Below are 24,025 nucleotides of genomic sequence, written 5' to 3' on the forward strand. Positions count from 1 at the left end.
ATAAAGATGTCTATCAATTGGCCAATAAACAAAAACTATTTAAGGCCGACGTTGCATATCTTTGCATGCTTGACGTGACATTGAATGTTTCTGTTGTGAAGGAGTATATCGTATGTTTTATAGAGACTGTAATGCCAAGATAGCTCATTACACTACTTCTGTAAAATCCCACTCTGAAGCAAGTTTGCATCTCAGCCTTGCTTCATTTCTTTCTCTGTTATGTTTTACTGTCTGTACATAAATTATTTTTTGGTATCAGTTTATTGGTGAATTCATGGAATGCTGGGATGCAAGAAGTGTTCTCTCTGGGGGAGATCATATAGTGTTCTGTTTGCTGAGTAAAATGCTGAATTACTTTGCAGCATGACTTTGAATTAATTTTCATTTGCCTGTTGATAATATCTGCCCTAATACATTTGAAATGCCAGTTTTACCAAAATTGCACAGGAAACACTAGTCAATAGGTAAGCGTGTGCCAGTTCAAATATCTGTTGAGAGGATGCTACAGAATAAAGTTTTATGTTTTCAATCATCTTTATTTAAAAACAAACAAACAAAAACACAACTAAATTTTACATTAGGGTTGCAAAACAGGAGAACCCTAGAAGCTTTACATGCCATGTCTTAATTATTCTGGCTGGGGTCTACTGAGGATTCAAATTGTACAGGTCTTATTGTAAACATCTTCTAATAAATTTACAAAGATTGGTATTTACTGGGTACTTCAGTTTCCAGCCCAGATTCAATGAGCTAGAAAGCCTAGTTCAGTCATTTTCAACCTTTTTTAGACTTGAAGCACCCTTCATTTGATTCTAGACATGCTTCAGATAATGGCAGCTTATTTTTCACTGATTTTTTTTTTTGACTATAGAAAAATAATAGATTTTTTTTTTTTTTTTTGGGTGCAAATAACTCAAAGAGTCCACAGTAGGTCAGAATGTATTTAACACTAAATTCCTATTTGTAATCTCTTGGTTTCTTTTGTCAATTATGTTTATAAAACCTTGGCTGCTAACTATACGAGTTAGCATTTTTTAAGCTCGCATAACATTTATAAGCATCAACTTTCACTGGCTAATCTTTATCCCAAACTTTGTTTTTTACCTGATAAAGATTTTTGAAAGAATATGACCCAATTTTTTTTTTTTGGAAACTATCATTACTTACTGTAGAATAAAAGGTGGATAGAGGGTGGGAAGTGTCTGTAAATCCCATTTTTTATCAGAAGTAATTGACAGATGAATCACTTATGAGACATTGTATCTTTTATAATTAATGGTTTTATTAAATACATTTTTTGCTTTGCAGGTTATTCAGAAATAGTAATGAACTCCCGGTTACGAGCATTAGGTGGGAGGATAAATAATATACGTGCATCAGAGCTGCCAAAAGAGAAGACCCGATCGGAGATTATCTGTAACATCCACTTTCTGGATGGCTCAATACAAAGCTTTAAAGTCAATGTAAGTTCTAAAGTTTTCTTTTCTTTTCTTCCTTTTCTTCAAATATAGATGTATTGCTTTTATTTTGGATTACAGATATACATTTTAATCATGGAATGTGTTGGCGTTACTGGTTATGAATTGAACATACACATCTAGTATTTTAACTGTCTTTAATTTCAATTTATGTTAGTGATGTAAATTCTTACTTTGCCAAATGTATGTAGGGCAAGAGTGGGCAAGTTATGGCCTGCATGCTGGATCTGGCATACTGAAAGATTTTGCCCAGCCTATGGCAGGTCCCTCAGTTACGCCCAGCCCGGAGGCCAGGGTGTGTGTTGCCGGTCCTGATGCTCCCAGGCACATAGTGGGGCTGGGACAGTGTGGTGGCTGGACTTCCCCTGCTGCCTGGACACCACGGTCCATCAGTCCTGCACCTGCTGCTGTGGGTGGGACCTGTGTGGGTAAGGCACGGGGCTGTGGGTGGGTGGGGAGCGGTGTTTGGGATCAGGGCAGGTGGGCAAGGCCGGGATTGTGGGGTGGTGACAGTGTGGGGCCGGGACCATGGTCGTGGCAGAGGTATGGTCTGCTGCTTGCATGGCCCTGTGATGGGCAGGGGCATGCAGGGAATGGATTGGAGCTCTGCTCTGGGCCCTGGCCCCAGATGCAGCTCTGTGCCTGCCGCAGCCCCATCCTGTCTGCTTGCATGTGGGTCCCAGCCGGTCTCCATGGAGAGCCTGGAGCCTGGGGCAGAGCTGTGATCCACTCCCTGCACACCCCTGCTCACGAAACTGGTGCCTGTCACAGGGACATGTAGGTAGTGGATCACAGCTGTGCTCTGGGCACTGGCCCTGCGTTGTCAGCACCCCACCATCCCAGCCCCAGGTCCACCCGTGGCCCCAGCTCAGCGTAGTGTAGAGCCACTTAAGTTTTGGTGAGCTGTTGTGCAGGGTTGTGGGGTGTGCTGACCTGGCCCACAACTCATCAAAACTCCCTATGTGGCCTACAGGCCCAAATAATTTCCCACCCCTGATCTAGGAAATAGACTACCTGAAATAGAAGCTAGGTAAGGCTAAGTGTGTATTTATGGATTTTCCAGATATATAAATCAAGAAAATGTATCTATCTATATATGTGAGCATGTGCTTTAGTGGGAGCACTTTTTTGCTGATTTTTGAAGGTGGTAGTGCTGAAAATATGCTTTTTGCTGGGGGGTTTTATAAAATAGTTTGGCTGGGTCAGTAATTTTTTGTCATACGAGCTGGAATGTTCACTGCTTTTTATTCATTCCTTCACCACTCTTTCATTTGTGGAGGTGAATAGAACTACCCTCTGCATTCTCTCTGGCCATTGCACCCAGGACACCCTCTTCTACTGTACTTCCCATTGCAATCCAAGAACAGCTTTCTGCAAGTAACATCAGTTCACCAAATCTGCTTGATGAAAATTTGTAGGAAATTGTTCTTGGCAGTTGCTCCTCAGCTCTGGAACTCTGTTGGTCTTGAGGCCCGCCAGAATCTGAGCCTGACATCTTTCAAAAGAAGTCCCACCCTAATCTCTGGGCTGCAGCAGGCCCCCCACCAGCTGCAGCAGTGGCAGCAGCAGCCCCGCCTGGACGCTGTGTGCTGCTGCTGAATCCACCCCATGGGCTGTATTTTGCTTGCCCCCAGCCTATGCTGTGTAATGTTGCATAGCTCTGCTGGCTAACAGTGTGAAAAACTCACGCCCTCTAACTAATGTAGCTGTGCAGGCAAAGCCACTGTAATTGACAAAAGATTGTTATAGTGTGTTTACCTTGTTACTCAGGGAGGTATTGGATTCTCCAGTCAAAAAAAATCTTCTAGTTGCCTCTCTCCCAGGACATACTAACAACATAGGTGACAGTCAAGGCTGTCTGTTCTGGCAAGAACTCATCCAGTGTGGACAAGCACTTAGTGGTATTGTCAAAAGAGTTTAGCTATTAGAAGTCTTTGGGACTTCTATTAAAGCTTGTTTTGAGGACTATTTTGGAGCTGGGTAAAGTAGAGGGATATGTTTCTAGAGGAGGTAAGACATGGTAGGCTGACAGGATTAAAACTGGCCCTATCTTTTATTAAAAGGATACACTTTATTAAAAGAATGCACGCAGCATTTATCAGCGACATTACTGGCCACATCAACCAAAAAAAGCCAATTTGTTGATAACAGCAATTTTCCTTTTATCGGTGCTGATATGATATGGACCAATGTATCAGTGCACCTTTATTTAATTGCCCTGCACCTGCCAGACCTCTCTGCTGCTGCCCCTTTTAGATAGACTACTGTTGGCACTACACCCTGGGACATGCCTCCTCCACACCTGCTGCAGCTGCCACTAGTCTTTAGATCTGGTCTGGGAGGAGCCCAGCAGTCTGGAATGGCCCCAGGGTGTTTGACACTCCTGGCTAAGACCATAGTTGGCTGCCCAGGCAGTTAAACCCAAGGGCCAATGTCTTATTTTTTTTAAAAGTCATTAAGTCATCTTTTTGATAAAAGGTTTTATAGGAGTGTCTTCTACTATCTGAGGGCTTCAAAGTATTTTTATCATCTTATAATACTCATTGAGGATTTACTTGACTTGCCTAAAATCACAGAAAGTCGAAGAACCAAAAGGTAAACTGAAGTTTTAAAAGGAGAAACTTCTGTTTTGGCTAGTGACTTTCAAATTTTTGTTTTAGGTATTTCTGAGGAATATAATGGCATTTTAAAAAACAAGATTTTTTTAGAGACATTCCTGACCTTAGAGCATAATTTCTGTAGATACTGTGCACTCTCATACAGTTTCAAAAGTACTGAAAATCCACGGAAGATAGTGGTTCTCAACCTTTATAGACCCTAGGTATCCCTCTAAAACTTTTCAGAATTTAGTAGCATCCCATTTATAAAGCTAATATAAATATATTACTAATATTATCATCTAAACTTTATCATTCTATGATTAATGCTATTAATTGATTATATGTTTATATTATTTTCTCCTTCTTCAGACCCTAACTGCCTGGCCCAGAGCACATTTGCAGCCACTACAGCAATGATTCCCTGTACATGGCTCCAAGTCACTGGTGGGGAGTGGGGGTAACTGGACCAAGTTCTTCCCGTAGTTATCTCAGGGCTGTGCCTTCTGAATGCTAGAACTGGGGCTATAAGCGATAGAGTCCAGGGATGCCCGGCATCCGACAAGGTGCCAGACTGCACATGCACCACATGGGAAGTGCTGAAAGGGTGGGAGGGACAAGGGCTGTGTAGAAGAACACGAGGCCTAGGAAGGGGAAGAGAGCAGGTGAAGAGTGGTGAGGCCAGTGCTGCTGTTTCTAGGTGGAACTGCTCCTTGTGCCTTCTGCAGAGGCAGCTGTGACAGAAAGGCGAGCCTGCCTGCATTATGCTGTGCAGGCAGGCATGCTGCTTCTTCTGCAGCTCTTCCTGGTTCAGGTCTGATGTTGCCCTGTGGGGTCAGGCCAACTCTCAGGATGTCAATATTGTGCTGTTAGATAGGAGGGTGTGACACAGTTGCACATATACAAACACACAAATCAGTTAGGTGCACGCACGCACACACATCCAAACTAGCATAGGCACATGCGTACCTATCACCAGTTCAAGCACATACACAATACGCCACAAAAGTTAGACACAGATCACTAATTCGTATATTGCACACATGCACGCACACACTCTGGCAGTGGGAGAAAGACTCAGTGGAAGGGTTGAAGTCCAGGTAGGGAAGAGAAGCAGAGTTCAAGTCCTTGGTTGAAGAGGGGGTTGTGGGGTGATAGTTACCTATTCAGGCTGGAAAGGGGTCCTTGTCCAGTAGGTGTTGTCCAGAGGGGGGTTGCCAGCAGGGCCTCTGGCCTACATATGATTAGGTGGTGTGGCATGGTGCTGGTCCAGATGGAGAGGGCGTCCCACTGGGTCTGTCTTCACCGTCCCTTTTTATAGGGGCAGACCTTGTGTGACCCTAGTGACAGGAGGCATGCCCAGGCAAGGGTCAGCCCCTGGTGTACTGAGCATGTGTGCTTCATGCAGGGATGTGCAGTTTTGGGTGTCTGTAATGGTGGGGTACAATGGTAGAGTTGTTGGTTCTGCAGGGTCTTTTGTCTTTCAAATGCTGGGTTCTTGTCTCTGTTCCTGGGTGAGGGCTGTGGTTCCTGGATGAATCAATGCGAGGTGATGGCCTGGTCATTACAAGCCATTCAATAGAAGCCTGCTACCATTTAATTTTAATCATTCCCAATCACTCTCCTTCATCTGGGAACCAGTTTACATAGGAGGGGCACATGAATTATACAGTTGCAACACAGGGGATGCCTGGGCAGAGGACACAAGAAGGAGGCTTGACATAAACTTTACATGACTTATGCTAACTTACATATGTAGGCCTAAAACAGTAATCACACAATATAAAAGCAGTACAAACATAATAATTATTGCTTATAAAATAGTGGGTATCAATATTGAAATAGCAGGGCACTTATTTGCAAAGAGGGGAGAGAAAAATAAAACGTACTACGTAAAATAAAATGTTAAAGCTTATCCTACATCTTAGCTTACTTATACTTATCTATAGGGAACAGAGAGGGAGAGAAGAAGTCAGAAATGTTGGGGAAGGGGAGGGAATTAATTTTAAAATAAATAAAAAGGGAAAAACAGGGAGTTTTGCTACAAAACGGGGGGTTTTGCTACACTGACACTTGCTGAAAACCAGTGTGTGCAGGCAAGGCAGTGCACCCACTGCCGATGGTAGCAGCAGCTTGGAGATAAAAGGTGCCACTAGATAGAACTGCTCTGTGCATCTCACTTTTCTGGAGGCACGTTGGAGCAGAACCAGGAAGAGCTGCAGCAGAAATGGCCCATGTTCCTGTATCATGTAATGCAGGCAGGCATGCTTTTTGCTGCAGCTGCTTCTAAGTTGCTCCAACATGTTTTTTAAAAACATCAGTGGTGGGACTGGAGTTGTAGTATTCCACTTGAGAACCACCAGCTGAAGTCCACATACTTTCACTTGAATGTCTCTGGTTTGGAATTGTTGGTCTTTTTCAAAACGGTTTCAATGCTTTCTTTATCATATAGTAACACCAATGTGAAGAGACTTTCTGCCTCTCTACTTTCTGTTGGAAAATAAATTATTTTTTATTTCATAGCAACTTTATAAAAAGTAAATGGGGTGTTCTGGTCTTTCATTTTTCTAATAATGATCTCTTGGGCTTATATTTAATGTGTAGGAACTCTCGCAAGTTTTCAGCTATTGAACTGAACCTTGTCCTGATAACTGTTACTATGGAACCTCACTTTTCAGTATGTCTAAGATCAGGTGATCTACTTCTAATGCCCTTGTGGTGATGAAGAAGCTATACAATATATATTCCCAGTCATTCATTATTGATTTGATGTCCCATTGGGATTGCTTTACCTGGCTACCAAAGATAAGTCTGTCTTGACACATACCCTTACTAGGTCTGAAAAAATAGAAAGAATTAGGAAAACCAGTAGAAATGGACATTGATTCTTCTTTTCTAGTGGTAATCAGAAAACTACTGTAGCTTCATGACTTATTTACTGATAATGAGTAGTTGGTCATGCAGCATTGATTTGCTGCATTTTTGGCTGCTATGCTATCTTAAAATATAGCGTAATATAAGTTTGAAGTATTCTAAATGCAGGGAAGCAATTATGGTATCTGCTGCAAAGGTTACATGGGGTTGTGAACAGAAGGTAAGATATAACAAGGTGTGTAATAAGGTATACTTTCTTTTTTTTTTCATGTGAGCACTGACAAACTCTACGCTTGTTAGCCTTTCTGCTTATTGACCCATCACTGACAGACAGATTCATGAAGTCCTGTTTTTAATAAAAGACCACATTTTCACTTCCAGCCTTTGTTTTTGTTTTAGATGGATAAACATTTGTTCATATGTTGTATTGCAAAAATTTTGTCCCTTGTTTATGGAAGATAAGTGACAGTTTTCAAAATAAAATAAGCTACTTTGTCTAACAGTAAGAAATATTTATTGCCCACTAGGTAGTTGCAACCTGCTTGTTGTGCAGTCTAAAGTTCAAAATCTTTTTGAACTTGTTTCTTTTAAACTAGCTCTTCTAAAAATCTTTAATTCTGAAAGGCAAGAGGTGGATGTGACTATAATGTAAATATTTACTGCTCTGATGTGCTATAGCTGGAGTAATTTAAACAAGATTGTTCAGATTCAAACCACTTCTCTTAAATATGTAGACTGTCATCTCTCCCACATGCTTAGGGAAAAATATATCTAGCCTGTTCAACCATATTTAGTCAATGCATTTAACCAGGTCATCCATCATACTTTTATCAGTGTATGTGAGTAGACTGTAAAATGCTCCAATCATTAGTTTTGTGCCTAGATTTTAGTGGTCGAGGACTTGGTTGCTTGGTTGGGGGCCAACTTTTTTGGCAGGTATGCCACAAATTGGCCCCATTTCTCCCTCAAGTGTCCCTCCAAGGTCTCTTCTAACCTTACTTCTTTTTGATACAGTCCCCCTCTCCATCTGCTGCTTTGCTTTCTGCTTCCTACTCTATCTGCCTCTGCTCCTTGTCTCCCCAGTCTACTGCATGCCGCATAGGCTGCTCATGCCATTTGTGGCACGTGTCACAGGCTAGCTGCCTCTGTTTTAATAGCTGTATTATTTGAAAGGCATACTTGTTTCTAGATGTGTGAGGGGTTATTTCTGTGAGGTATTTAAGATAGAGAGTTAGTAGTGGGGCTCTGCCTTTTTTGAGCAGGTAGATGTCTTTTACTCTGTTCTACTTATTTCCACTTACTGCTATTTTAACCCTGTATAGTAGTATTAGGTTCTGAGGAAGGAAAGCTGAGTCCTGCTGAAGAAAGGCAGTTAGATAAGGTAAAGTGAATGCAGCAGACTGGAGTTTTGCATTGGCTCTGCCACTGACCTGGAGGTGTTTCACCTTTCTGTATTCCTGTGCCCTGTATGTAAAGTGGTAGCAAGTCTTATCCTTCTATTCAAAGCACTTCGAGAACTGTGGATGAAAAGTCCAGTTAAAAATAGGCTTTTGGTATGTATATGATGCATGCGGGGTACGGATTATGTCACCATGCTTCACATGAATTCAGCTGTTTTATAATGTATTCAGATTTCAACAAATTGATCATGTTTATGTATTTTTTTACTGAAGGATTATAGGACACACCTCTTAAGTTGTGGTATGCTAGTTTTTGTTTTGTGCCTTGACAGGCTATCAAGTGAAGAGAAATGGACAGTTTGCATCTGAATGCTACCAAACACTTTGTATTTGGTGGTAGGCTGACTTTCTGGATTTACATACAAGAATGATGGTTGAGAGTGAAAAATTTAATGTGAGACTATTTACTTTGTACAAAAATGTAAAATGTTTAAATCCTTAACTTTTACCTGGATATACATCAGTATTTATTGGAAATCAAATGACTGGCTATTTTAAAGGTACTTAAAAAGGTATTATTTTTAATCTGAAAATCAGTGTTGAACATCTGCAGTAGGTCAACAAATTGTGGTTCAGTGTAGTCCTTAAGGGCATTTTAGAAGTTTCCATCTGTGCGGTTTAGCCAAACTTCACCTAAGTTGACCGAGTTTAGTTTGTTTCGTGACATTTAAATACGTTTCTTTTTTATGGGAGAGCAAGAATTATTGTGAATGATACTTTTTGTTGAACCAACACCATAGTTGGGATAGATACAGAGTGTGATTTTAGTGTAGACATATGGCTGTGTCTATCCCAAACCATGGTGAAAAAATTGGGGGAAGTAGCTGTGGACTAGGTGCTATCATTGAAAACTGAACCTGTGGGGCAGATCTGTACTGTTACCCAGTATGTCCACAGGTGGTGGATAATAGAATGACCAGGTTAGCTATGAAATAAGCAGGGGTAACTCTGATGAATAAGCAGTCACCGACCAAGCAGCAGCAACACCACCAGGATGAGGTGAGGACAGCAGATGGCAATGCTTTCCCTCCTGGTAGTGCTCTGACATGGTGAGTACAGGTCACCACTCTATTAAGCCTGCCTATCCCCTAGCCATGACTCTACAAATCTCCAATGGCAGTGCAGGTGGAAGAAGATGTTAGAATCTCAACGGCTCTGAAGGCGGGTGAAGGCTGCAGTGGAACAAGATCTCTAGTTGTCTTGGTCTCCTAGCCATTGGATCAAGGTTCCATTCTGTCAAGTCACTGCAGGTGACCTTTACCACTGAAATATTTGTACAATCTTAACTATAAAGATAGCTACATCATCTAACTATACTGTCTATTCTTACTTTATGGTCAGTAAAAAATCCATGCTTTACTTTAAATTTGGTGCGCTTCTGCACCATGCCCAGCACAGGCCCAGAAGAGGCAGCCTTTTTGTTTGACCCAGCTCTCCACCACCTGTATAGACCGGGTGCTTTAGTGGGGCTTTTATCTAATACTGATTGAATCGGCTTTAGGTAAATCTCCATTATGCCCTGCTGAAGTGCCTGATCTATACAGATGTTGCAGAGCTGGGTTGAACTAATGCGTTGCTTTTTCAGGTAAAGAGTGGGGTTTTTAAAATTTTTTATTTATTTATTTTTGTACTTCTGCAAGCAGCCTCTTTGTGTAACTCTAACCAATGAATTCCTGAGTTTTGTGAACGCAGTGGTTGTCTTTCTGTCAGACTGAGAGAGGATTGTTTTCCTGCCTTTCAAGTGACTGGGTGAGAAGGAACCAAGAATTTCAAAATCAGTCTGGATGAGACGAAGTAATTGAGGAGCTGACAACCTGTGATTACTATTGTATTCAAAGGTGTTTGCCATCAAATTCAGTATTGTCTGCTTTGTTACTAGACAAGTTACCTTTATGCTCCCCAATACTTACTCTGTGAATGACCAGAAATTTAACTTTTTCCGTTTCAGCCTGTCAAGTGACTCTTTCTTTGCAGTGCAGCCATTTATTCTTTTTTTTTCTTGAAGGCTATACAGTACTGAAGCTTGTCTTATTTGAAAATTGTGTTGAAGGTATCTCAGAAGCTTTAACCAGTATAGTTTATGGTTAGCCAGAGTTTTAGTTGACCAAACAGGTGATGGCAGACATGTCTATGTCCCTAAATGTTCATAGGTTGCTAGTTAGTTTGTACTTGAAAAGTGAGGTGCTGGTTACCTGTGCAGGCTATAATGGCTTCTCTTTCTCTGATCTGTTATAATACCTACATTCAACTGGAAAACATCCAAAGGATGAGTCTGTACAAAAGGATGGAAGGGGCACATGGAACAGGGTGAGGAAATTTTTCTTCCTCCGGAAAACCAGCTGAGACTAAGCAGGTCTAGATTTGTTAATGCAGTATTGTGTTTGGTTTTTAAATTATTTTGGGTTTCCTGCAAACTGCAGACTTGCTGTAGACTTGCTGTCCCTGTCTACATGTTACAGTCATTGTACAATTAACTGAGAACAGCTACATGTGCAAACTATCTATCATGCTATTAACTGCTCCAACGAGCTATACATTTAGATTGCAAAAACATGTACTATATAGCCAGCTGCTAACCAGCTTTAATTTTCACATGTAGCAAGGAATACACTGTATGATAGCAATATGTTTGTCTTCCCAGGGCATCCCAGGGTGCAGTACTCCATCTCTAGTATAAACTTCTTTTAAAAAGAACAAGGAGGAAACTCCTGCCCCAGCATAGATCTGAGCCCTAAGTTCATTCCCCATACCCAGCAGGAGAAATACCCTGGCTCTCTCCCCATGTGAGAACAGAGCAGGTGAGCAAGGTCAGCCTTGCCACACTGGTGCTGAACGCAGGGTTTCCTGAGCAGTAGCAAGCACGAGAGAGAATCCTCGCTTCCTCCCACCCCCATGTTCCCTATACAAGGGCAGGGAACCAGTGCAGGGGGCTACAGTGCAGCCTTGGTTTACTGGACAGCAGCAAACTTGTTGGGGGGAAGGTCGGGGGGGAGTCTGCCTGGCTGTATTGCCACCTCCCCTCCTCTAGCCCCCCTCCACCACCCTCACGTGGGTCTTGCTGCTGCTCTGGAGACCTGGGCTTTGCTCCAGCAGGGCAGGATGCCCTCTGCTCATGGTGGGGAAGTAAGTAGGGGTGCACTGATGGACATTTTGGGGGCTGATACCGATAGCCAATTTTTAAGGAGGTGTATTGGCTGACACTGATTTGATTTGCAATACAGCCGAGTCCAGTTGGTAAGTCCGTTGTGGTAAAAGAGGAGGGGGAGGCCCCCTGCGGTGAGGGAGGGACTGGGGTTGGGGTGGCCGCTGCCCAGGCGGGGTGGCTGGAGGGCAGAGCTGTGGCTTGTCCAGGGGGAGAGTATCTCCTGCCACTGCGCGCCACTTGTCCAGCAGCTCCTGCTGCTTGTTTGGGAGGGCATGGGGTTTGGGGCAGCCCCACTCCCTCCCTCACCTTGCTGCCTGTGTGCTGTGCTGCGGCTGCACGCGTGCACGAGCATTCATCAGCCAAATTATCGGCCACTTCAAGCCAATTTTTGATACAGTCAATTTTCTTTATATTGGTGCTGATCTGATATTGGACCAATGTGGTGGTGCATCTATAGAAGTAGGGGGAGGATTTCTTCTGCCTTCCCCAGTTTGTTTCTCAGGGGAGACCCCAGGGATCCTAGGGGATTACTCATTGGAAGAGTCAGGTAATTCTTTCAGGGGTTCTACTGACCAGCAAGAGCTCCTCCAGGTGGTCAGAAGCAGCAGTGCAAGCTGTTGTTCCTTTTTTCCTCCTCCTCCTGACAGCCTGCCCTATACATTAGGCCTGTGCGAAGCAGTAAGTATTTGCTTTGGATTTGGATTTGGCAGATTCAGAGGACAGAGATTTGATTCACTGTCCCGATTCAGTTCAGCCGAATCAGATCCAAAAGATTCAGTGCCATTTCGGAGATTTGGCCGTAGACTAAACAGGCAGCTCAGCTGCCTCCAGCTGGTAAATCTGTTAGGGTTGGGAAGGGACGTAGGGGAGGGAGGGTTTGGGGCTGGAACAAGCTGCCCAGCTGGGGCAGGGGAGGGGGATGTGGGATGCAGGATGTGGACATAGCAGCTCTTGGAGCGAAGGCTCGGCCCTGCTGGTGCTTGCCCAGCTGGGGGGGGGGGTGTGGGTGTGGCTTGCTTTGGTGGCAGGGGGCAGGTAGCTGCAGGGCATAGCCTCCTTTCCCAGCACTGCTGTGCCTGCATTCTGTGCCCTTCTGCGCTGGCTGACAAGAGATGGCAGCGCCTGCCCTCCCGCACTGACTGGCAAGTGGAGACAGAGCAGAGTCCCTGCTCCTGGTGCTGATGTGGGTACAGCAGCACTGGGAGTGGGGACTCTGCCTTGCTGCTGCTTGCCAGATGGTATGAGGGGTGGGCGCTGGTGACACTTGCCAGCCAGCATGGCACAGCATGGGATGCGGGTGCATCATGCTGGGAACAGGGGCTCTGCCTTGCCACTGCTTGTCCAGCTGGGGCAGTGGAGAGAAGGATGCGGGCACGGTAGCACTGGGAGTGGGGGCTATGCCCTGCTGTTACTTGCTCCCTTCTGCCCAGAGTGAGCCGCACCTGCATCCTGTCACCTGCTCCCACTCTGGCTGGGCAAGCAGCAGCAGGGTAAAGCCCTCGCTCCCAGTGCTGCTGCGCCCACATCACGTGCCCCCCCCTCCCCCTCCTGAAGTTCTGCACCTCTTCCCCAGCTGGGCAGATTGTCCCAGCCCAGTCCCCACTTCCCCCAACCCCAAGAGGCTTACCAGCTGGAGGCAGCTGTATTGGCTGCCTGTTTAGTTTATTGCCGAATCTTTTCCTAATCGATTCAGATGCTTCTAATTGATTTGGAGGTTTTACTTGGTCTTCCGATTCAATTTGGATTCAGATTTGGTCCCCGAATTGGGCTGGATCTCCTCCAAATTAAATTGGCTACCGAAGCTTCGCACAGCCCTACTACACATGTGTAGCTGTATATATGGTACAACCTCTTCATCGTGCAAGAAAAGTTATCCTGTAATTGGAATAATGTCTAAAACCTGACTAGGTTCTCTGTCTCTTTATCTGTCCATCAGTTTTAATCAATATGATAGAACAGCATATCTTGGTGTGTAAGCCTTTTATATTGAGGAAGATGCAGTTTGCTTTTCTAACCCATGGGGAATGTACCTGCAGGATGATGGGTCTTTATAAATGCTGGCGTAGCAGTAGCATTTATTTCCTTTGCAATTTTTAGTATAAAATTGAGGATTTTGTCTCATTTTCATTATATTTTTATCTGTTTATAAGGAATGAATGAGGGGAAGTTTGAAACTGGCTTGCCTAGGAACCTGATTTAGGGAAAGAGATATGTTTTTGGTACAAATTCATTTCTCTGTTGCATTGTTTTTCCTTGTAGGCCAGGAGTTGGCAATGTTTTTGGGCACATTACCAAAAACACCTGCGACTTCGACTTGTAAGACATTGGTGTGCCAGTGGCGGACAGTGGGGGAGCCATGAAGGGCCCGATCCTTGTTCTGACAGCGCAGCCGTGGCACCTTCCCTGCCATCTGCCCTGAGGCATGCATGCAACTGCTGCCAGCAGTGAGCTTGGCCAGGGCTCCATGGACCATGGTGCAGCTGTTTGCAGCCTCCTGACTGCCCTGCCTATTTCATCCAGCCCAGACTCTGGGTGGTCCCCTGCTGCCTGCTCACAGCAGGTGGCAGGGAGGCTGCAAGCAGCTGCACCAGTATGTATGGAGCCCCAGCTTGTTGCCAGCAGCAAGTGCGTGTGTGCCTCAAGCCAGACAGCGGGGAGAGGGTCAAGACTTCACTGCCACAACAAGGACTGGGCCCCTTGTGACTCCCCTGCCATCTGCCCTGAGGCATGCATCCCCAGCAAAATGCCTTTGTGTGCTGCTGTGGCACGCGTGCTAAGGGTTGCCTACCCCTTTTCTAAGCTAGGCTTATATATCTGAAAATTCTGTTTTAGTGGTTATGATGTATGTACTGCTTACATTTTCAGACAAGGCGTTCCTTGTAAAATTCTGATTTATCAAGCATTAATAATAACCACAAAAAAACCCAGCACCCTTCTTGAAGCCTCTTCTTCCTATGTACAGTGTCTCCATTCCTTCATATCCACAAAGACGGCTGTCAAGTCAGAGTTAGTTCCTGTTTTGGCATGCTTTTACATGTAAACCTAGAAAACATGCATTTTATCTTGGAAATTTAACTCTGTTGAACAATGCATTAACATATCAAAAGAAATAGCTCCCGTTTGTTATGGGCAAGGACCATTACTAGTGCCAGCTGTTCCATTCAGCCACTTGACAGCCCTGACAATTTTTGCCAGTCTTTGCAATGGTGGTGGATCAAGCAGACAAGTGTAGCAGCCTACACAGGTGACTGATTACCTGGTGAAAGTAGGCTCCTCTGAGCAAACATTGAGTCCTCCTACCAGCAATGCTGGTGAACCTGGAGTCAAAACTTATGCCTATTCAGAATTCATACAGGCCTCTCTTGGCTGCCCCCTACAAGTTTGATTCCAGCCTTAGGTGAAACTCCTTTTGCAGCATGGGGTTAATCAGATGACATAAGTGAAGGCCTGTCTATCTCTGTTGGGCCACATGGCTTAATGTACCTCTGCAACTACATGCCAGCTTACTTCATTTTCTTGCATACTACATGGCCCCAAATAAGACACCTTGGTTTAGAGTAGGCAGAAGGAAGAAAAAATATTTTTCTAGAGCTGTGGCTGCATAAAACAGGGCCAGAGCCTAATCTCACTCTCCCTTTCCTGTTAAAACAAAAGCTGTAACACTCGCTGCAGCTGAAAACAGGTTTCTATGGATGGATCTATGAATTTGAAAAGAGCTAAAAACCATCAGTTATGCTATAAAATAGGAGAATAGAGACCAAGAGTATTAATATGCAGCAAAATTTCCAGAAAAAACTAGCTTGATTAGTGGACCATCAACATCATTAAAGAGGAGAGAGGATTGTTAAATGTGTGTGGGTAAATATGGTATACTGCAGACCATGCAGTACTGACTCATCCAGTACTTCCTAGGAAAGGACCAGCGAGGATGAACATGTCAGTGCCCCTGCTTGACACATCTTCCCTGGCAAGATGGAAGTACTCTGTCCGATGTATGCAGGGAGTATTGTGAAATAAACTAATATTCAAATTACTTCGGTTCTATAATGTTGAATTCTATAGGAAAGCTCATGAGGGAATGAACAGTTCTGTCTTCTGAGTTTGAAGGATGTGCAGCAGGTAAACCATGGGATGAGACAATGAACAATCAAAATGGGATAAAAAGTTTATGTATTGTGGACATGGCGATAAAAATAAAAGTACCGTATGATAGTATCACAATGCATATACACAAGGAACCTGAATTCAGGTTGTACAGGCAAACTTACATTTCCTAAATTTTGACTCCTTTACAGTTCTACTCAACTATAAATCATAAATCATTTTAGGGTTGAGATAACAGGCATTGCCTTAAAATAGGTAGTGTTCAAAAGAGCAAACAAAAGTTGGCACACTGCATCTTTCCTGTGAATAGCAAGGTACGAGTAATAAAGTGAGTAGGCAGGGCTGATTTTATGTTCTCTCCAACAAGCTAGTATGTATAGAGCTTCCAGGTGTGAGCTGCTGCATGGGAAATCTTTCTATGACTTAGTAAATGTGCAAATTACCTTTTGCAAATTGGTACTTGACTGTGAATTTCCGCTTAAAGTTAAAGCACCCATTTTCAAGCAGTGGTAGGTCAAGACTTGGAGCTGTGGAAGTGGGAAGGTGCTCAAAGATCTCTGTGGATAGGCAGGTCCTCTATGGAGGCTTTCTGGGAGAGAAGAGTCAGAACCAGATGAATCTGTGGGGTCTTTAAGAAAATTGGGTGCAGCTTCAGAGATGTGTGTTTGTGGACAGGAGGAAAGGTGAGGCCTGCTGTCTGGAGAGGCTTGAAACCCATGTTAGGCCTCCCTATCTTTTGTGTGTGCTAGTGGATTTCTTCAGATTCAGCAGAGAGAACAGTGAGGCAAAAGTTGCTTGGGCTGCTGCTTAGCAGGGGCAACAGTAGTCTCTGGTGGCCAAGAGCTACAGCTGCAAGACGTTGCCACAGCCCAGGTGAATGTCAGATGCTCTTGTGACTGAAAAACTCATGAGAAGTAACCTCAATATGAGAGTTGCCTGAGATGCATATTGCTCAATCTACCCATATGCATTTGCTGTATGCCACATGGATATCATTGAAAAGTAGGGTTGGCAGGGACCTCCAGAGGTTGTTAGTCCAAATCTGTGCCTGAGGCAGGATGATCTCTGTCCAAACCATCCTATACAAATCTGTTGTTTAAACCAACCTGTGGCCCATGGATCAGGAAATTTGGTGGCAGTGGTGGCAGTAAATATGGCAATCCTCCCCTGCTGCCAAACTACCAAACCTCAAGCCCCATGCTGCAGGTTGGGGCCAGGTCATGCTCTCTTCTGCCACCCCCACAGTTAGATGAGACTGGGCCATGCCCCTCCCCCCAGGCTGGGTAGGGCTGGGCCATACCCACTTTCCCCTGTGGGATTGGGTTGGGGTGCATTGAAGCCCCCTTCTACACCCCTGCAGAGCTGGATCGAGGCCCCTTCCCCCAGCGGGGCTGGGTTGGGGTTGGGCCACTCCCCTTCCCCCTCACCCTGCAGGGCTCAGCCACATGCCCCTCTAGCCTGGACCCTATCCCTTTTCTCCATGGGGCTGGTGCACACCACCTTCCCCCTCCCCCAGTGGCCACGTTGGAGTCGGGATGACCACTGTCTCCCCCTGTATGGCCAGATGGGGCCATGCTGCAATTGTCTCATACTGATTGGGACCACCAGCCATATCAAGTCTGTGGACGGCATTGGCATTGTCTGTCTGGCCTGCTGGCAAAAAGATTTATCGCCATTGTTCTAACCGACTAGCAAAACTATACAGTCAATTCTGACATGACCACAAGAAATAACATCTTAACCTACCCCAGGTAAAGCCAGGGGACCATGGCAGCCAACATCCTGCTGCTGCACAGGCTATTAAAATATGCTTGAGAGATCCAATGAAGAGGTCCGTACTCTATACTACAGAGGAAGGCAAAAGGTCCTACAGTCCATGGTAATTTGACCATGGGGTAAAATTCTTTTGTGACCCAAATATTATGTCAGTTGGTCTGACCTTGAGCATAGGAGCAAGACCCCTAGTCAGGAATCGTTGGGTTTCAGTTCCAGCAGGAGCATTGGTACACTCCAGTCAAAATCCTCAGCCTTGGCTGCAGCCAATAATCAGAGCTTCTAGGGAAAGCAAAAAACAAAACACAGAAGAAAGCAAAGAACAGCTATGAATTTCTGTTGTTGTTAACTTATCAATCAGTTCATATTATGGCCTTTGTGACTCATGTTTAATGCATATTTTAGTACAACCATTAAGATAAATATTCTGATGAGAATTTCCTTTGATATCTCTATAGCTGAGCTATTTTCAACCAAGGTGACATTTAGGTGTTTTCTTTTATAGGCTGAAATTTATTGTCTTTCCCCCAACTGTTTTGTTGTTTTTTCAATTAAAAATATCTATTAAAATTACAGATGGTCCAAAAATTATGTGAGAATCAAGAGTGACATCTTTTATTGGACCATGTAGTTGGTATAAAGTTAAGTTTTTAAAATCAAGACTTTTTTGTCATACCTTCCTCTTACGAGTTTTCTGTTTTTTTTTTCCTCTCAGAAACAAGATACTGGTCAGATTTTGTTGGATATGGCTTATAACCACTTGGGTGTGACAGAGAAGGAATATTTTGGTTTACAGCAAAATGAAGAGGCAGTAGATTCTCTTGTAAGTACACCATTAACTTTTTTTTCTAAAATAAATGCATAATGACTTTTTCTTAAAAAAAAAAAAATCCGTCTAATTTTTTTTTACTTTGCAGCGGTGGCTTGAAATGAGCAAACCTATCAAAAAACAGCTTAAAGGTAAGATATTTTTAGTACTCGGCAGACAAAAACTTCTAATTTCTAGTTTCCTTGATTAGCTTAAATATTATTCATGTGTGAAGTAAACTTTTGGATATTATTGCCTTGCTTACTAAAGCTTTTTGACAAAAATTCCCGCAGCTCTTACTACTGCTTGGCTGCAGATCAGGAACTGTAGGTTGCTTATGATGTTACTACTGTGATGTGCAGATGTAGCGGTAAAAACAGTAGCGGTCTGGAGGCAATAGTATATGATGTAGTAGTACAAACAGTAGCTGTATGGAGGTAACAGTACGGTATTATTGTCAGTGATGTTGATGGTAGATCTGAGCCTGAAAAAGTTGTTAGACACAGTCCTAAGGAAAAAATAGTAACCCTGAGGCAAGTTTAAACCATTTTAGGTAAAATTCGTAGCCTGTTCAAAGTTGATCAAAACTAGTCATTCTATAGTGGTTAATTTTTAAATGCCATCTTAAAACTATGAACAGGGTATAACTTTCTTAGTTGGAAGAGTTTTATTGGTTGTTTATGGTAACAGCATAGCTTTCTTTCTTTCCTTTGAATGCAAATGTAGTCTAAGTTATTGATAGCCCTGTCTGAGTCGAGATTAGTAACTTTAGAATTTTGATTGATGGTATGAAATTGCTGTACCATTTGGATGCTTTGCTGTATGTGGAGCCAGTTATATGTAGCCAGTACTGAGTCTCCAGACCAAGATCAACTGAGTACAGGTTTCCCTCGATTTTATGCAGGTTCAATTTATGCAAAGTCGCTTTTATGCGATGACCCTTTTTATACCTGAAATTCATTATATACGAGGTAAATTCGCTGTTACGCGATTGGTATAGGTGTGCTCCCCCAAGTAGGTAAGTTTGTGAGGGGAGGGGAAAGGGCCATGGGACCAGAGCCCCACTCACCACAGCCCCTGCTGCAGCTGCTGTGGGAGCAGCTGATGCCAGTGGCTTGGAGCCGCTTGGTTGCCCCATGCCCTGAACCCCCCGGGGCTCTGCCCTGAATGTCCTGGTGCAGCGTAGCCCAGAAGCTACAAGTAGGTGGCATCCGCTGTTTCGAAAGCAGGCTGGGGCCAGCGGCCACTATAAGCTGGGGTTCGTGGCAGCACCAGGCTCTTCCCAGCATTCAGCAGTGCTGGGAGGGCAGGTTGCGGGGGGCTACAGTGAATTTTGGAGTGGCAGAAGCCCCCCTCCCATTGTTGTGGCCCACCCTGAGCACTGGGAAGAGCCTGCAGCGGCCACTGGCCCCAGCCTGCTCATCCACTGCAAGCTGCTGCCTGCCCCTGCTCAGCTCCTGGGAGTGGCAGGCACTGTCTGCTTGCAGCCGCTGGGCTGCACTGCGCCAGAGGGTTCGGGGTGTGGTGCAGCCCAGCGGCTGCAGGCAGCTGGCATCAGCTGCTCCCGTGGCCGCTTCAGCAGGGGCTATGGTGACTGAGGAGAAGCGGAGCAGTGGGGTGTGTGGGGAGCAATGGGGTTAGTGGGGCTGCTGTCCACCCTGAGCACAGTGAAGAGCCTGGTGCCACCCCTGCTGCAGCCCTGCGAGTGGCCTACACCACTTGCTTGCTTGCAGTCACTGGGCTGAGCCGTGCCTCTCTCTCCCTGCCCCTTCTCTAGCCCCAGTCTCCCTCCCTCCCTCCCTCACCGTTGTGGGAACGTGTCCCTGTCTGTTTCATTGTAAACTGGGTACGCTTTATGCAAATTTAATTTATGTGCCATTCCCTGGGAACACATCTGCTGCATAAATTGAGGGAAACCTTTATTGTTAAGCTTGAATCTTTAATTTGAATGGATAAAGATGGCTTCTGCCCAGGGTAAGTGTGTTTTCAAGTCTCCAAGTCCAAGGGCATGGTAATTAAGTAAGGGATCACTTGAAGGGCTGATCAGGAAGTGATCTGGCAGGGACTGGAGGATTATAATATCTCTGTTCCTTTATTTATTTATTTATTTTTAAAGAAAATGTTGATTGAAGAAAGGGGAACATGACAGAAGTTCTGTTGAGGAGAGAGAAAGCTAGCTGCATGGGTAGCAGGGAAAGTGAGTGATACTTCATGATTTGGAGGAAAAGCCAGGAGCTGAGGATGGGAAGTCTGTGTAGATATTCTGTCTAGATCAGTATATTTCTTGTGCTAGTCTTTTTCTTTTTTGAGCCTTTACAGAATGTTTCTTTTCTCCAAATCTTGTATGTTCCTGATGCAGGCAGTTATAAACCAAGGATAATCACAAAATTAGGGATGTGGGAAAGTGAGAGCTATTGGTTATTGTAGAGACTGAAGTTTGTGTGTTGGGGACTGAACTGATGGGGGGAGACCAGCACTGGTTCTCGGGTTTTAAGACAGCTGGGCTATGAGAGCTGCATTTTTTGAAAGGAAAACAAACCATGTCCAGAAAACATGCCAGAGAATCAAAAGAAGAAAAGGTAGCTTAACCAAACAAACAAAACTGTAATAGGACACATGCCAGCATGAGAAGACCCAAACGGTGTGGTGAGAGTGAAACTGGCATTTATTTCTAGCAGCCAAAAAATGTCCACTTTTAGACATGTTCCTGGGAACAGGGCACAGGTATTCAGCCTGCAACTGCCCCCTCTCCCCTGCTTTTTGTACCTTCCTGAGACTAGAGGTGATTCTGGTCCATGGAAAGTATGAAGAACAGTAGCTGCTCCAGGGGGACTAGAGCAGTAGGGCAAAGTCCCCAGCTGTCATTCACACTGAGAACTTCAATGTGAGAAGCAGTGATGGGGCTGGAGGCTTGCCACTCGGCTCCTGAACACCTGTCCCCAGAAGGAGTCAAAAAGTGGGGAAGTATATAGGCATTTCATTATATAGGCATGTCTCCTGAGACATTCTTCCCAGGAGTACCTTCTAGCAAGTGGGAGATGAGTTATTTTGCTCTCAGAACAGCCATTTTTGTTCTGGGAGAAACTGTGAATGCCTGTATACTCATGGCTTCTACTGGGAGAGCTGTGATTTTTGTGGTAGAAACGTAACTCCTGTATATGGCCACTGCCGTAATAACTAGTGACACAGGAGTTCAGTTTTTCTCTGCCTCATTTCTGGCTCATTCTGTGCTTGTGTGTGATTTTGAAGTAACATCAGCAGACAAGGATCTTTGGGTGAATCTGATATCTTTTATTAGACCAACTTAAATAGTTGGAAAACAGTTTTTAAGCAAGCTTTCGGGTTCAAAAACCCTTAGGCTAAGGAAGCTTCAGCAGTTGGTGTGTGCTCTTCCTGGATGGAATAAAAAGTAAAGAAGTCAGAGGCTGGGCTGGTATACATACAAGATAGGTAGTCAGTGAAGGTGTAGACTGAGGAGTCATTGGGGTGGGGGAGGGGAGAGAAGAGGGATGAATAGTGGAGAAGAGTACCTGGGGAGTCAGATGTCAGGCAGGTTATAATGTGTCATAAATCCAATGTCTATATTTAGTCCATGATTTTTAGTATCCAGGAGGTTGATGAAGTGGAGTTCGTAGGCTTGTCTCTGGGAAGTGTTTTGTAATTTTCCTTTGAGGATCAGAACTGAGAGATTGGAGAGAGAGTGGTTTTCTTGTGAGAAATATGTCCCCACAGGTAATTGTGTATTCCTGTCTTTGATAGATTTCCGGTGTGCATTCATTCTGGTGTGCAGTTGTTTGGTCTCTCCTACATATTTTCCATCTGGGCATTTGGTGCATTGGATGAGATGTATTACATTTCTGGAGGTGCAGCTGTAAGATCCAGAAATGCTGATGGTTCTGTTGTGGGGTGTAGTAATTGTGGGGGTGGTGGAGGTGTGTTGGCAGGTTTTGCATTTCTTGTCATGGCATGGTCTGGATCCATTTGGTGTGTTGTGGGCCTGAGGAAGTTTGCTTCTGATGAGGTTAGCGAGGTTTGGTGCTTGTTTGAAGGCTAGGATAGGTGGCTCTGGGAAGATCTCTTTAAGAATAGGGTCTCTTTCTAGTATGGGTTGCAATTGTTTGAGGATTTTCCGTACGGTTTGAGGGAGGGGTGATATGTCATAACCAGTGGTGTGCAATTTGTGGGGGTTTTTCTTCTGTACTGCAGCAGTTCTTCACATGGTATCCAGTTGGCTCTTTCAAACATGTGATCTGTCTCTCTCTCTCTGGAGGAGTGTCCTTCTTGGGTGAAAGCCTTTTTAAGATGGGTGAGGTGGCAATTTGAAGTAACAACAGTTATACACATTAACTGGTGAAGTTTTATTTATTTTCCATGTTGGGCAGGATGGAGCTTTCACTAAATTTTCCCAGATGATGATGATTGCTTATGAGACATCTAAATAAAGTACATTGTGCTTTTTAAAGAATTCCTTCTTTTAATGCCACAAGGAGGCAGAACATAAATTTCAACATCGATAATACTGTTAACATTAATAAAATACGATAATGGAATAGAGTGCTTCGAAAACAAAAATGTCTTAGAAAATTTTTTTGCTGCTTATAATGGGAATGAAGGGAATAATGAAGAGAAATGAGAGTTTTATCATTATTGCTTTTTGCTTCAAAAGAAAAAAACACACATCAGACTTGGCATGATATATATTTATTTTGTGTATTGTAGTTTTTCTATAAAATTTACAGGAAAAGTAGAAAAATTGATTTACTTCTATGGAACATTATAGGAGGTTTTCCCTGCACCCTGCATTTTCGAGTAAGGTTTTTTATACCTGATCCCAACACACTACAGGAGGAACAAACCAGGTAACTTTATTTTTAAAATTTTAATCCAATAACTAAGAAATAGTAACACAGTAATCTCTGTTAGGCTCTGCTTTTTTGTACGCTTTGAACTTTAAAGATGTGGGGAAGTCATAGGGCACACACTAAGTCATGTCAGCCATGGGGCTTCTTGCACCTCTTACTCCTTGCTTTCCTTGAAGTCAACCCTTCTGAATTTAATGTCTTGATGTTTCTTACTGCCTATCATTAAAACATGATCATCTTAGCTAAATGTGATCATTTTTAACAATGTAAAAATAAAACATTTGTGCTTTTTTTGCAAGTCATTACCATATTTTAGAACTCCTATGCACACATTGATTTTGTCATTTTGGTCCCTATAGGACGAGTCTACACGAGACACTTTATGGTGTGGCAGACTAATTTGCTGCACAGTAGAGCATCATCATCTATACACACACAGCAGTTAGAGCTCAGTAGACTCATTTACTGCACTGCTGGGTAGTCCTGTCAGATGCAAGTGGTATCCAGCAGTGCAGTAAATTTACTGTGCTTAATTTCATGTGTAGATAGTGACTCAAATGGAGCCAGAGTATATTCAGTTGCATTAATTGCATGTGTAAATGTACCCACAGAGTCTTACATCCCTGTTTCTGTTGGTCACCATAAGATGAATTGGCAGCACCCACTAAAATTGTTAGGTTACCTAATCCTTTCCATTGTGCAAAATACTTATAACACTCAAGACTGAAACAGCTCTTCTTTCAGATTGTGTGTGTGTGTGTGTGTTATGTTTAGTCTTTAATTGCATGATCACATATTATTTAGTCACTTCATCCAGTGTACAGGATGGCTGCACAAGGAGTTAGATTTATAGATGCCGGTGCAACTTTGATTTTCACCCTTTTTTAAGTATCTTTTTTTGTCCAGTATTATTTCCTTTGCAAG

General features: G+C 43.8%; 1 protein-coding gene across 2 annotated transcripts in view; it reads left to right on the plus strand.

The window, feature by feature from the left end:
• PTPN3 (protein tyrosine phosphatase, non-receptor type 3) overlaps positions 1-24,025 on the plus strand; it is a 303,867-nt gene that overhangs the window by 43,635 nt on the left and 236,207 nt on the right. For both annotated transcript variants that reach the window (XM_019509251.1, XM_019509252.1), the window contains exons 2-5: positions 1,309-1,463; positions 18,147-18,254; positions 18,349-18,391; positions 23,020-23,098. In XM_019509251.1, the coding sequence (XP_019364796.1) occupies positions 1,326-1,463; positions 18,147-18,254; positions 18,349-18,391; positions 23,020-23,098 (368 nt within the window). In that variant the 5' untranslated portion in view covers positions 1,309-1,325. The remainder of the gene's footprint in view (positions 1-1,308; positions 1,464-18,146; positions 18,255-18,348; positions 18,392-23,019; positions 23,099-24,025) is intronic.

Source organism: Gavialis gangeticus, unplaced genomic scaffold (assembly GCF_001723915.1).
Source record: "Gavialis gangeticus isolate Ggan-Ray unplaced genomic scaffold, GavGan_comp1, whole genome shotgun sequence".
Classification (NCBI taxonomy): domain Eukaryota; kingdom Metazoa; phylum Chordata; order Crocodylia; family Gavialidae; genus Gavialis; species Gavialis gangeticus.